This window comes from Glycine max, chromosome 10 (assembly GCF_000004515.6).
Source record: "Glycine max cultivar Williams 82 chromosome 10, Glycine_max_v4.0, whole genome shotgun sequence".
In the NCBI taxonomy this organism is placed as follows: Eukaryota; Viridiplantae; Streptophyta; class Magnoliopsida; order Fabales; family Fabaceae; genus Glycine; species Glycine max.
In genome coordinates this window covers 2,247,956-2,261,309 of record NC_038246.2, presented here as the reverse complement: position 1 = coordinate 2,261,309, position 13,354 = coordinate 2,247,956, and the positions used below count along the sequence as shown (strand labels likewise).

The window sequence follows — 13,354 nt, the reverse complement described above, 5'->3', positions numbered from 1 at the left end:
GTAAAAGCCCAGCAATTCAAAACAAAATGATTATATGATGGTGGTTCTTACTTCCTCCACTTTATTTGTTTACTTGCTGCATCCCCCAAAGGACCTGAATAGACACAAATACCCCTATCTCTCCCAAGCAAGCCCTGTCTCCACTCAATATTACCATTGACCCAAACACCACCACCGCAACCACCTTACACCACCATCCAACCACCCTAATACAGGAAAGAAGGCGTGGAGCCACAAAAGAATGAAAGAGAAATTTAAAAATTGATCTTATTCCAAAAAGGCCTTCTAGAATACATTGATTTTCTTATACTTATAGAAAGGCCTTCCCAAAAGTAGATTAACTAGTGCATCAAAATCCATGCATTGGCCTCGCCAGCTCATCAGGCTAGGAGGATAACAAAGTAGCCTACTAATAATTAGCTTAACGGCCTATGTGTCACCTAGCCTAGACTAAAAGTAAACACTATTTATGAGTTTATATGTTGATTTCGAATCATTATTTAATTTCTAGTTAATTGTATGAACAATTTAAAAATTATTATGTTTTATATTTCATCAATATGTTCATAGTTTTTTTAAAAAATATTTAAAGAACGATGAGTTTTTAGAAGTTTCCCCACCCCACCCCCCCAAATATGCCCTTAATGATAAATAGTTCCCAAATTATTATTTTTTTGTTCGCAAGCACCATACACTAAATATAAAGTAATTATACATACTTTTTTTTCTATATTAATTTCAATTGTTCTCAACTACATCGATCATTACATCATTACTACACTAAAATTATAGAATGTAAACTATTTTAATTAATCTGCTAAAACTCTAAAGACAACACTAATGTTCCCTAGCTTCTTTCTATTTCATCAGCTAGCCTTCGTGACAATACTTAATTATGGGTTTATTGACTAGACTTCACACCTGGCTTGAATCATAGATACACATTAAGCCATTGTGATTGGAAGTACAAATAGTGTGGATTGCAAGAGAAATAGCCAGTTAATTCTACTTGGAATATTCATCCATAAAGTCAAGCCCTGAAAATTCAAGCATGCACCCCCTCTTTAGTCAACAGCATGGGGTATAATTTGGTTAAGTGCCCTCTTCACTTCCACAATGCTGACCTTCTTGCCGTTTGCATGTTCCTTCACCTTAGCCCTCAACTCCGCCACGAACACCCCATTGTTAAGCGACGACTGCACCCCTATAACTTCTATCCTCACCTCCCTCAGCATCTGCATCACGTCCAGAAGCAACCCTTCTTTGTGACGACACTCGATCTCCAACAGTGCGTCGCTTTCTATGATCGAAACTTGCACCGACGTGGTGGCCTCAGCCTCCACCGCCTTCGCCTTCGCCACCACCCCTTCCACGATCCTCACCTTCCTCTTCTCCGTCATTGTCACCCCACTCCTCTGTTGCTCCTTGCTCGAACTGCTACTTGTTCTCTGAACTGCTATCTGTTAGAGGTTCCACATTGAAGAGTGTTATTGTCTAAATAATACATGAGTTTAATTATTCATCTGGTCTCTATACATATATGTATAATCTCTATTTAAAAATTACTCATTTTAATCCCTACATGCATGTTTTTTTTATTTATAAACTCTAATTAAAGAACACTACTAAAAAAGTGCTATTAGTGGTGTTTTCCAATGAAAACATTTTAATAAAATTACCTCTGGGAGCTTGGAACGTTGTTCCGCCTCCGTCATCTGGCGGTTACGCGCCTCGAGCTCCTGGATCTTCCGCCGCAACTGCTTCACGTACTCGATGGTGTCTCCCAATATCGACGCCTTGTCCATTTTGGTCACGAAGGGGACCAGCGACCGCAGGATTATGAACCTCTCGTTCAGCTTCTCGCGGCGGCGGCGCTCGGCCAGCACGTGGTTGGCGCTGAGCTCCTCCTGCGGCGCTCCCTTGCCGCGGAGTTTGGTGTCCGCGGCGGTGGTTTGGGGAGAACTCTCGCCGGGGTTCTTGGCGTGGAGGTACGGGACCGTGAAGAGGATGTACTTGAGGATGCACTGGCTGGTGCCGTCCGCCGCCGCCGCCGCCGCCGGGTGGAAGTGGTGGTGGCTGGCGCGGCTGCTCCATTTTGCGAATGCTGATTGCGTGGAGTATGAGACGTATCCAACGGAGGAGGGTGAGGCTGGCCACCGTGTGAACTGGTTTTGGAGGATGTTGGACACTGTTTGAGAGTAGTGAGTGTCCTCTTGTGTCAAGTCTTCCAATGGATGAAGGGCTGCAAAGTAAACACATGCATGCAAACATATTAATTGTATGCAAAGTTAAGAGTTGTATTATACTATTACAACAAATTTAATGAATTTACGAACATATTTTATAATTTTTTTTGGAAAATTATTGATGGACACAGGACACCCATTGTGTCATCAAACACTTAGTGAGAGAGTGATAAAAGAAAGAAAAATATAGATATCAATCATATTATGAATAATATAATGTGACATGAACATATAAATTATGAGTGTTTATTAATAGGTGTTTGGATATTATTACTCTTATTTTTTTTTTTCACAAGAATTAACTTATTACACTATCTTTTATTGATAACTTTTTCCTTATCTCTCTTTTTTTTATATAATGAATCTTTTGTATAGATTTATGTATAAGTACAAAATAATGTTTTGTTCATGCAAGTTTTAATAACACTCCCTTACATAGCATATAAAATAATTTTAGAAATAAAAAGATAAATAATACAAAGAGAGTATTTGACACTTATTTATCTTCCAACTTGTCGAATGCTTAGGTTGGTTGATTTTTGGACTTTTTGATCCAGACAATGCTTATCTAGACAGATGCATCTATTCAATAAGCAATGTTTTTTTTTTCTTTCTCTTTGGTTGCAAGTGGAAAGCACCTAGTCTTCTGTTTTCGACACCTGATCAATCTTTCCCCTTCTTCTGCCTATGCTAGACGATATATACTTACCGGCAACTAATTTAAGTTACACAAGGCTCCTACCTAGAGACTCTCAAACCATTATTATTTAACGAGTATTACCTCTGTTTTATTTATTTCCTCATGACATTTAAGATCACATTATACACATATGATCTGAAAATATATAATTAACATTTACTAAAACTATTTGTTTGTATTTAATATGTTTTGATTTGTTTTGCTGCTATTATAATATTGTAATACGGTCATTTTCTATCTTAAAAAAATATTATCATTTACTATCTTTTTTATATGTTTAAAGGTAACTAAATATGTAGCTAAAAATAATAATTAATGTGATTTTAAACTTTTGAAACAACAAATAATTAAAAGCACTTTTTCCAAAATCATGAATGAAGAAAAATAATACAAGTTTATAAATCATATATAAGTCCCGTGATATAAGTTAAATGTATCTATTTCTAAAAGGCAATAATAACAGGTTTATTTTATTTTTAAGTCTGGTTAATCGATGTCCTAAGAGTATTTTTAAGAAATTAAAAAAATATAATTTTCTTATTGACATTCATACTAAGGTGTATTAATTAGAAATTCAGAATTATGGTTAAAATGTATAAATTAATATGTTCTAAATAAAACATTACTTTTAATATTTAGTGGTACTGGTAATCATTATATATGATCACTTTCTGCTCTGTTTCTGTTGTCGCAGTCTTTACGTGTGAACATGGGCATGGCATAAAAGAATCTTTATTGTGATTGTGATATATATTTGCATGGGGAGCATGGAAGTTAATTAATTTACGTACATATATATACTGTGCGAGAACTGGTCAGTAAGTGTCTACCTTCGGTGGCTCAGCATTAAACTCAATTGGATGGTTTCGAACTTTAGATGAGGACCCCCACCAAAAGGTCAATACCACTAATTTATTAGGATGGACCACTTGCCTAGTTAGTCAGAAATTATTATGCAATGCAAGATATTATGTTTCTGTAATATCTATCAATGTTCAAATATAGTATATTATAATATATAGTAGTGTGTACTAGCTAGCTAATAATTTCTTCCCTAGTTAGCCGTCCACATAGTGTGGTCCTGTAGCTACTTCAACAACCTACTAGAAGCTACAAGATATTTTCCAAATCTAATGAACTTACTTTGTAGTTTCTTAGGTGTTGAATTTTTGATGAGATGATACAGTGGAAGAACCTCTTGTTATATTATGTGCGAATGTCTAAGTAAATAATATTAACTACCTGATTACCTGAAGTCGGTAGTTGAACTTGCATGGGGTTTTGACTCAGGCCCCACCTCCGAGTTGACTCAGCCTGCCCCGCTGTGTTAACACCCTGACTCACCGCCAGCAAGTGAAAATCTGAGTCTAAGTTGTTTGACCCATCGTTTGGAGACCCAAGCCGGATGTCCTCCGGCATCTCTAGTTGTATCAGCTCGCTGGGCTCTGCCGCCATGGCTGGTGTCGGAGTTTGGCGAGCGATGCCGTATCCGGCTTTGTCTTCGGAACCAGATTCCGGCTCCTCATCTTCCTCTTCCTCCTCCTCTTCCTCCTCAATATCCTCATCCATGTCATCATTTAGGTTGGGATTGGCGGCAAGTGGATCCACGACGGTATACATGACGGCGGGGATGTGTTCAGAGGAGGAGGCGGGGTTTGAGGTTGAGTGCTCCGACAAGGCAGGCTTCGGTGGCAAAGGGTTGAGGTGGTCTATGAAGAAGGTCTCCACGTGTTGGATGAAGCTGAGGTCTTCTTGAACCTAGGCAACAAAATTAACATATATAAGATGACCAAAGACAAGGTGTTTATACTTCAAGAAAGAGAAGAAAGACATGGTGGTTAGGTTAGGTTCACGTTGCTACGTAACATTACGAGGTAGTCAAGTGAGGGCTGGTTGGTTACCTTATCCATTGTGCCAAACTCAACCACACCGTCCAATAAAGGAATGCACACCACAGTCTGCAGCTCATATCACACAAATCACAAACCCATCATTTTATATAAAATAAAATATTTATATATTATTTTGATAGTTTTTTGTGTTTTATTTATATCAGCTAAACTTGCATGGATCATAAATAAAAATACGCGTAAAATAAATAAATAAATAAAAGAAGACAGAAATGCAGAAATGAGAAAGAAAGAATGGTTGGTTACCTGTATGCGAGCACTCTAGCCGTGGAAATTTTTGCCACAGGAAACCAAAGGGAATACAAGTTAGTAAATAAATTAATCAACAATTAACCTTATTGTCAGTCAATAAATCCAAAAGAAAAAACACCTTCTGTAACTTCCTTTACATGCATGCATGTGAAAGTTTGCAAAACGGTTCATTTAAATAAGCAAAATATTTTATTTCACACAAATTATTTTTATGTGTTTACACCTTTTTTTAACGTGTAAAAGGTTATTGAGTCAATATATCTTTTATTCCTTTGCTATCTTATATTCCGCCCTTCCCTCCCTTGAAGTTATAGAAAATACAATGGCAAATTTTTTTCCATAGTTAAAACTAAAGTCATGTTAATACTTAAGTGAATTGATTAAAAATATTTAATATATCTTATTAAATATTTTTAATTATTTTAAATAATAAATTGTAGATAATAAATATTTTTTAATAAATACTTTCAACTTTTATAACATTTGTCTGAAATTATATATTAATTGTTTGGTAATTGAAGAAGCACCTTGGCTAGAATAGCTCGTGAAAATGTTTTGCTGTCCACCTCATTTGCACCCGTGAGCCATAGATGCTGCCTCCTCGCATATGCCTTTCCAGGCAACCTTACAATGAAATTCAGTAACATGCGTCAAATACAAAAAAATTCAAACAATTTTTCGCAAATCATATGCTGCGACAATTAAACTACTACACGTTTATAAATAAAAAAAAAAAAAAATACTAGCTAGTGAAATCAAAGTAGAATCCAATAAATAAAGAATTCATAATTGCCTCTATCGGAACATTTGCACCAAGAGTTGTCTTAGCAATATTATCAGAGCATGATTTAATTGAATTGAATGCCCAATTTGCTCGCACTATAGTTTAACTCAAATGTTTCTCTCCAAAAAAAAAAACTCAAATAATCAGAATATAATATTGGATGAGCATGTCATCATATTGTGAATTTCACCCTTTAACTCACTCTATTGATTATTGTTTTTAAACCTAACTAAGGCTATCTTTCGGTCAACCGTTCCAAACTTGTCTTTTTCGAGATATAATAATCATTAAAGTAAGTTTTTATCTCTCTTAATACACTTATTGTAACCTAATTGTTGTAAATTATTTTACTCTTTTACACACTTTATCATTTCACCAAGGATTATTTCTTTTTAAAAATTAAATACTTAAACTATCAAAACTATTAAATTGTTTGTTTAATAAACCAAAAAAAATAATCTAAGCAATCACAAATAATGATTTTTAAAAAGTCAATACTTAAAATTTCCATAATTGTATAAAATCTAAGCAATAACAAATAATGATTTGCTTCGTGCATGCAGACCGATGAAGATCCTGATATGTCAAAAAGGAACATAATAATGTCCTATTATAATATTAGACAAAGATACAAAAACAATTATAGGGATATCTACAATTGTTTGTATATAGTTAATTCATTTATTTTTTTTAGATTTAATTACTTATTTAATTCTTATAATTTTTAAATTTATTTATTTTAGTTTTTATAGTTAATAAGTGACTTTTTAGTCTTTAAAATTTAATAATTAAATTTTTTAATCTCTGAAATTCATAAAATTTTGTCGTTAAAATTTTTTAACTTTAAAGAATTTTAATAAAAAAGATCCTTTGAAAATTAAAATATAAATATCATGAACTAAAAAATTTACTTATTAACTATAGGATTAAAAGAAATAAGTTTAAAAATTATTAAAACTAAATGGATAATTAAACTTTTTTAATCGTTCAATTCTCTCTTATAACATCGTGATGTTTTAGCTTCTTCCTGTTTTTTTTTCTTTTACAATTATTAATGTTTTAAAGATTCCAAATTTTGTTAATTATTATCTTTCACATTATATATCTATTTCACATGAAATTATTAGGTGATCTAAAATCACTATGTCATTCATAATCCCGATCAATAATTATCTAACACTTAGATAATTAAATATATATTAATTAAATTAAAGATATACTTGATAATTATCTAACAATAATTAATTATGTGTCCCTTAATTTAAAAGATATTAATCAATTTAAAATATAAAACTATTTATATATCACATAATTATTACTTGAAATCATAGATGATACGATGATCCCGAACTATCTAATAATTTCTCTTATTTTGGCATGTCCTAGATTTCAAAATTACTCTCATCATAAACATTAAAAGATAAAATTTTAAACTAAGGCAACTAAGACACTGGATAGGGAACTTAAAATAAAAATAGTTTTATCAAAAGATAAATTGTGTTGTATGTGATTATTTGTATGTTCTTCTATAATTTATATAATAAATATTTTTTAGTTGTTTAACAAATATTTTAAGAGTATTAATTAATAACAGCCTTAAATTAAATATGTAGTTCGTAAATAACATTGAATACTTCTTAAATTATTTGCATTAACTTTAAATATCATAAGTTTTGATCCTGAAAAATTATAAGATTGTCATGTTAACATGAAGTAATTTAAATCCCACATAATCCGATAGTGCCATTAAATCATTGCACTATTATTAGAGTCCTAATATAGTGCTACTCCACTAAGCTCTGTTAGACTTTTCATTTGTCTTTCTCCCAACAATAGCGTCTCTTACAGAATATTTATAGATATAGATAAGCAACGCTATCATTATAGCTTTGTGTGTGTGTATATAGACCAGCCTAAATTCACAGCCTACCCTTGCATAATTGACAACTAAATAGCTTACTGCAATATTTGGTAGGAACATGCACCCTCTTATATCAGGACCAATTGATGTTGTATATCCCTTTGATGGGTGTGAAAACGGTATTAGCAATTTGGGAGAAACTAGGAAGCTATAGACGAAAAAACTATATCAACCAAAAACGGATTCCTAATATTATTTTTTTCCCAAATGAAAATATATATTATGGTTGAAAAAAGCTTGATCCTAGAGGAGGGAGAAGGAAAGGAAGATGGAAGTGTGATTGCAAAAAACTTCCGAATGCAGGATGCTAGCAAGTAGTGGCATTTTTTGTGTAGCTATATTTGCTACAAGTTTCGAAGGCATTAATTTGTCTAGTTTCTGAAAATAGGCATCTATAATTAATTCCCTCTAGCAGCACTCCTCTTCATGCATATAATGCGCAACTAAATACTTGACCAACTCAGCAAATTCTATTTTGACAGAATGCGCTTCCGAATATATTCCCCAACACATTCTAACATACTGTAACTCTCAATATCAAATGTTGTCAGTTTGACAGATTTACGTTTGCTAATTGCGCTTCATGCATTTACTCCTGAAAGAAGAGTCTGAGAAACACTCGAATCTTGGAAGAAGAAATTTAAGTCCCTCAGCTACCTTTTACAAATTGATGCTTATACGTGAAAAACTTCTACCAGAAAGTGAATTTGGGAAATGTTTTACCGTCTCTTCTTTTTCAGCAGAAAATTAAGAACAAATTCCTTTCGTTATAGAACCCCCACCAACCTATCCTTTATAGTAACATCTCTCTTTAATACAATATTTTCAATAAAATATTTTTTTATTGACTCAAATGTGTTAGGATTCATAAAATGATCACATGAGTATTACTTCTTATTTATTAAAAGATTTTATTCATAATGTTGTAAAATTCTAATAAATTTCTGTGAATAATAGAAAGGGTAACCCATTAAAGAAGCATGTGATTAGCATTTTTTTTTCAAGTTTGTATATACTATATCTTGCGTCCTAACGCTTCATAAATTCGAAGGTACTCATATTGCATTTAAACTACTATACACTCACAGAAGCCTCTGCGCCACAGTCTGCATGCCTCAGCAAAATGCACTTGTCACTGAGGGAAATTGCATTGACACTTCATTGATAACTTCTAGCCAAAGCTCTTTTATGAGAAAATGATTTAACGTCTTTAATTTTCTCCAAACAAAGTAAGAAAGGCACTTGTTTGCAAAAGCTAAGTTAGCACAAATGGAAAGTTATTAAATTTCTGCAGCTGCTATATATTGTTGCATTTAAATTCACAAGTCACATTAGCTAGCCTCTCCCTTTCTCTTTCACTATAATATTTCTATTCACACTTTGCTAAAGCTACCGTTCCACTTACCTTCAAAAGGAAACTTGAATTATATATGGACTGAAACTATACATATCTAGAAAAATGGCCAATCAGATAGAAAAAATCATAACATCGAATATATATAGTTCAATATTTAAAAGAAGTTTTAAAGAACCGATAAAGTTAAAGGTAGATAAAATAAGTAAAGACATAACAATTAAAGAGAACTTTATGAGAAATAATGTAACTGACTTACCCAACACCAGGTGGAAAGGAGAATGAGACACACATCAAATAGAACCATTCGGATTCTGTTAAGTCCTCAGGCGACAAGGCGGCACAAGGCCGGCGACAAGGCGGGTTTGTCTCTCCGGCGGACAGTGATTCATAGAGTTCTCTAAGTTGCTGGCTTCTTTGGAGAGAAGCCTCTTCAGCACTCACCTCCATTGGTTGCACCGTCTTCCGTGTTTTAATTGCTCCATTGTAGTAACCATCACCCCAAACCAGAATCCTAAATTAACATAAAATAATATATAACATGACCTTAAAATTAACTTGTTAAGGGTCACACTCATATATACTCATACCCAAACATACATCATACAGTACATACATGTGTCCGTTACAGAGACTAATTAATTAAGAAACATTAATTTGAAGAGTAATTGATTAATCATTATCATATGAGGCAACTTGTGTGGATAAAGTTGAATTAATTAATAACTAGCTAGTACGCACCCTTGTTGTGGACAAAGTTGCCAGAAGAGACTATAAGTCCACTGAACAGATTGCACCGCAGCCTGCAACATGCTTTGAAGGCTAGTGCCTAGTGGCGCAGCCATGGTTCCCGACAGGATTTTGAAACAGCAGGCTTTCGGTTAATACTTCTGTGGAACCATATCTATATATCTTCCTTCGGAATAGTTATCCAAAAGTGGGAAAAAGAAAAAGTGGAAAAGTGGAAAAATTTGGCTTCTGGGTTTTGGTGACAAGTAAATAGGCAATGAAAATGAGTGTTGGCGTGGATCTGAGCCGAAAATCAAACCTTTTTATTCTCAATGAAAAGGAAGAGAGGAAATAAGGTAAGGGGAGAGAAGAGAAGAAGGTAAAGAAATTAAGTATAGACCTGCAGATGTGTGTTGGGTGTAGGAGAGAAAGAGACTTTAGAAAGGTGTATGACTTTGAGGTGGATACGCGGGTGATCCAAGAATTACTGTAAGGAAAAGATCTAGGAACGTTTGTTGGGTAAGAAATAGGGTTTTGAAACGCAATACTCAAAAGTGTGGTTTTGACTGGTTGGTCTACCAGACAGTTCTAGCTAGCTATATTATGCTTTCTGAATGATGAGGCTGAGGAGGCTGCGTGTGTGTGGCTTGTTAGTTGTGTTATATATTGTTAGGATTTTGGTGTTAAGAGAAAAAAGGAATTTTTTTAAAATAAAATATTTGGATATATATAAACTTGATTGAGAAAAAGACTGATAGAAAGGATAAGATGTGTGATAGACGTACGTTACAATAAGAAAGAAACAAATTAAGAGAAAAATGAAAATAGATGTACGAAAATGAAGCACGAGTATATTGTGTCGAAAAAAAACAAGGATCATGTGCTGCCACCAAACACTAATCACAAACACAAGGAGAGAATACTATTATTAACTTTTAAGTTATGGGTTTAATTTTGATATTGGTTTGGTATAAAGATTATGAAAAATGCTAGGAATGCATTTTTACAATACATTTTTTATGATTGATTAAAAATTCATTATAATTAAATTTATTTTACATCTCACATCTTGTTTAATAATAATTTTAATTAATAATAAAATATTTTTTATTCATAGAAATAAAAAATAAATACCAAAAGATCAGATTGGTCATAAACATAATTCAGAAGTGTGACAGTCTCGAGCCCACGGCTAATAGATGCCCTAAAAATTAAGGAGGATTAAGCAAAATTATAAATATTTACTATTTCTTATAATATAAAATTTTAAAATTATCGTCATAATTTTTTATTTTTAATAGAAATGTTATATATAGAGAGAGGGAGAGTTTTATAATAAAAACAATTAAATATATCATTTTGTACTTATTAGCCATTCTATTAATAATCTCACGAGACACTTTCAATTTAATTAACTAACTTGTAAGCTATCAATTCCTAGTTTTTAATTTATCAACTTTCATTAAACTTATAACTTATCGTCACAGAAAAGTTTAACTTATAAATTTTGCACTATCTTTTAGACTAGTTTTATTAAACAAGCCATAAGAATAAACAGAGTACAATTTGAAAAGAAAAAAGATAAAAATAAAGAATTAATAATTTGAAAAACTTTAAATAAACAAGAAACATCATAGTCAACTTTGATTGGCCTCAAAGTTTATATATATCAAATTTTAAGCAATTAATATTAATAGGATGAAAAAAGTTGATATATTTTAAAACAAAGATACAGAAATGTAAATTTCAGCCTTACCAAGAGGCATAAAAATATAACAAGGTTCAAGAGAAAAAAAAAAAAAAACAAACAAACACTTTAGAGATAGATAGTGACAACTTATAGAAGTGTGAGGTGGTTGGACTACCAAAAGTATTTTACATGAGTAAATTGCTTAGTTCTTTACACATCTTTCAAAATCTCCTGTTGTTTGTTGTATCAAAACTCTACAAAAGAAGATTAAATTCACTAACTTTAATTTTTTTTAAGCTAAAAATCCAAAAAAAAACCTAAATTTCTATCTGGTGGATCAAACAAAGTATTAAAAGTTTTTATATAAACGTTCCTCTTAAATAGATAAAATTTACTTCTTACAAAATATTTATTTTAAGTAAAAACAGTTTAGATAAATACATAAAAATTATATAATTATTTATTTTATTTAAAAAATACTTATTTTAAAAAAATAAATTTAAACAAATTAGTCTAGCATATATGAAAATTTATTTATCATATAATGATAAAATTGATATTTTTAAATAAATGTGCAAGTAATTCCTACCTTAATTTACCGTTTGCCGTACTTAAAGAATGGTAAGGTGTGATGAGTCCATAGGATTGATCTATTTGATTTGTTATTTTAAATAAGTTGGGTTGCATATATTACTAATGAGTTGGCTCGAGGAAATTTTTTATTTCCCAATTTAATATATAAAAACTCTAACATAATATATATATATATATATATATATATATATATATAAAATTTCTACCCTTATACATTCATATGCTCATGTTACTAAAATGTCTAATTCAATTGGTTATATAATATTCATAAATTGTTATAAATTTTTTGGTACTTGAATTCAATTTTATGGATAATAAAACTCTCATATCTGTTTTCTTCAATTTTTGTAGTAATTAATTAAAATTTCTTTATTTATTTATTTGTATTTTTAAATTCATTATGTAAATTAACCCACCAACCCTTTATAAAATGGGTAAATTACTATTCCAAATTCATTTTTTTGTTGTCTAACAAGAGGTATCTTAAGTTCCTTATTTGGAAATCAATAAATCTTTCTCCCATCGGGTTGCTCCATTTTTAGATAAAACGATCATGTTATTTACAATTTCATACCAAAATCCATGATCAAACCTCAAACCTTGATTAAAGGACTCAAGTGTCAAATCAATTATGTTAACAACTTTTGATGATCCAATTTCATTTTCATATAAGGTGAGTTGGTTTTCATTGTCCTTTATGTATTTTTATGTAGTTCCTAATTTGTCTCAAGAGCAAATCTTGCTTGTATTAGTTTTCTTAGAGACTTCTAGCTTTTGTAAAATTTTAATTCAACAAACAAAAAATCCATTTTTAAGGGTGGATCAACTGTTTTTATAAATTTTCTTATACCGTCTTTGATTTCTATAAATAAAAATAAAATAAAAATAGGTCAACTCGTGAGTCTCATTTTAGAGATTGGTGATAGGTTTCCATTTTATTATTTTTTTTTTCAATCACACGTGTATTAGATTTACACATATATTATAAATAAGAAACTTCATCTTTGAATGTAATTCCTCTCAAACAAAAAATCTTTGAATTGAAGTTATTTTAAATTATTCTTAAATGAAAGCATTTTTAAGGGGTTTTCTTGAATGAATGTATTTTTAGGAGTTATAATCACACTCTTTTAAATGCGAGTCTTATTGTAATTCTAGCTTTTAATTATTTTTT

General features: G+C 31.6%; 1 protein-coding gene across 1 annotated transcript; it reads right to left on the bottom strand.

Moving 5' to 3' along the window:
• Window positions 1-709: 709 nt before the first annotated feature.
• LOC100807157 (basic helix-loop-helix protein A) lies at window positions 710-10,495 on the bottom strand. Its single transcript, XM_006588563.4, has 8 exons — window positions 9,909-10,495; window positions 9,427-9,681; window positions 5,636-5,732; window positions 5,103-5,117; window positions 4,848-4,904; window positions 4,197-4,704; window positions 1,680-2,242; window positions 710-1,460 (listed from the first exon to the last, which is right to left on the bottom strand). The coding sequence occupies exons 1-8, from the start codon at window positions 10,010-10,012 to the stop codon at window positions 1,065-1,067; spliced, it is 1,995 nt and encodes a 664-aa protein (XP_006588626.1). The 5' UTR covers window positions 10,013-10,495; the 3' UTR covers window positions 710-1,064.
• Window positions 10,496-13,354: the final 2,859 nt, after the last annotated feature.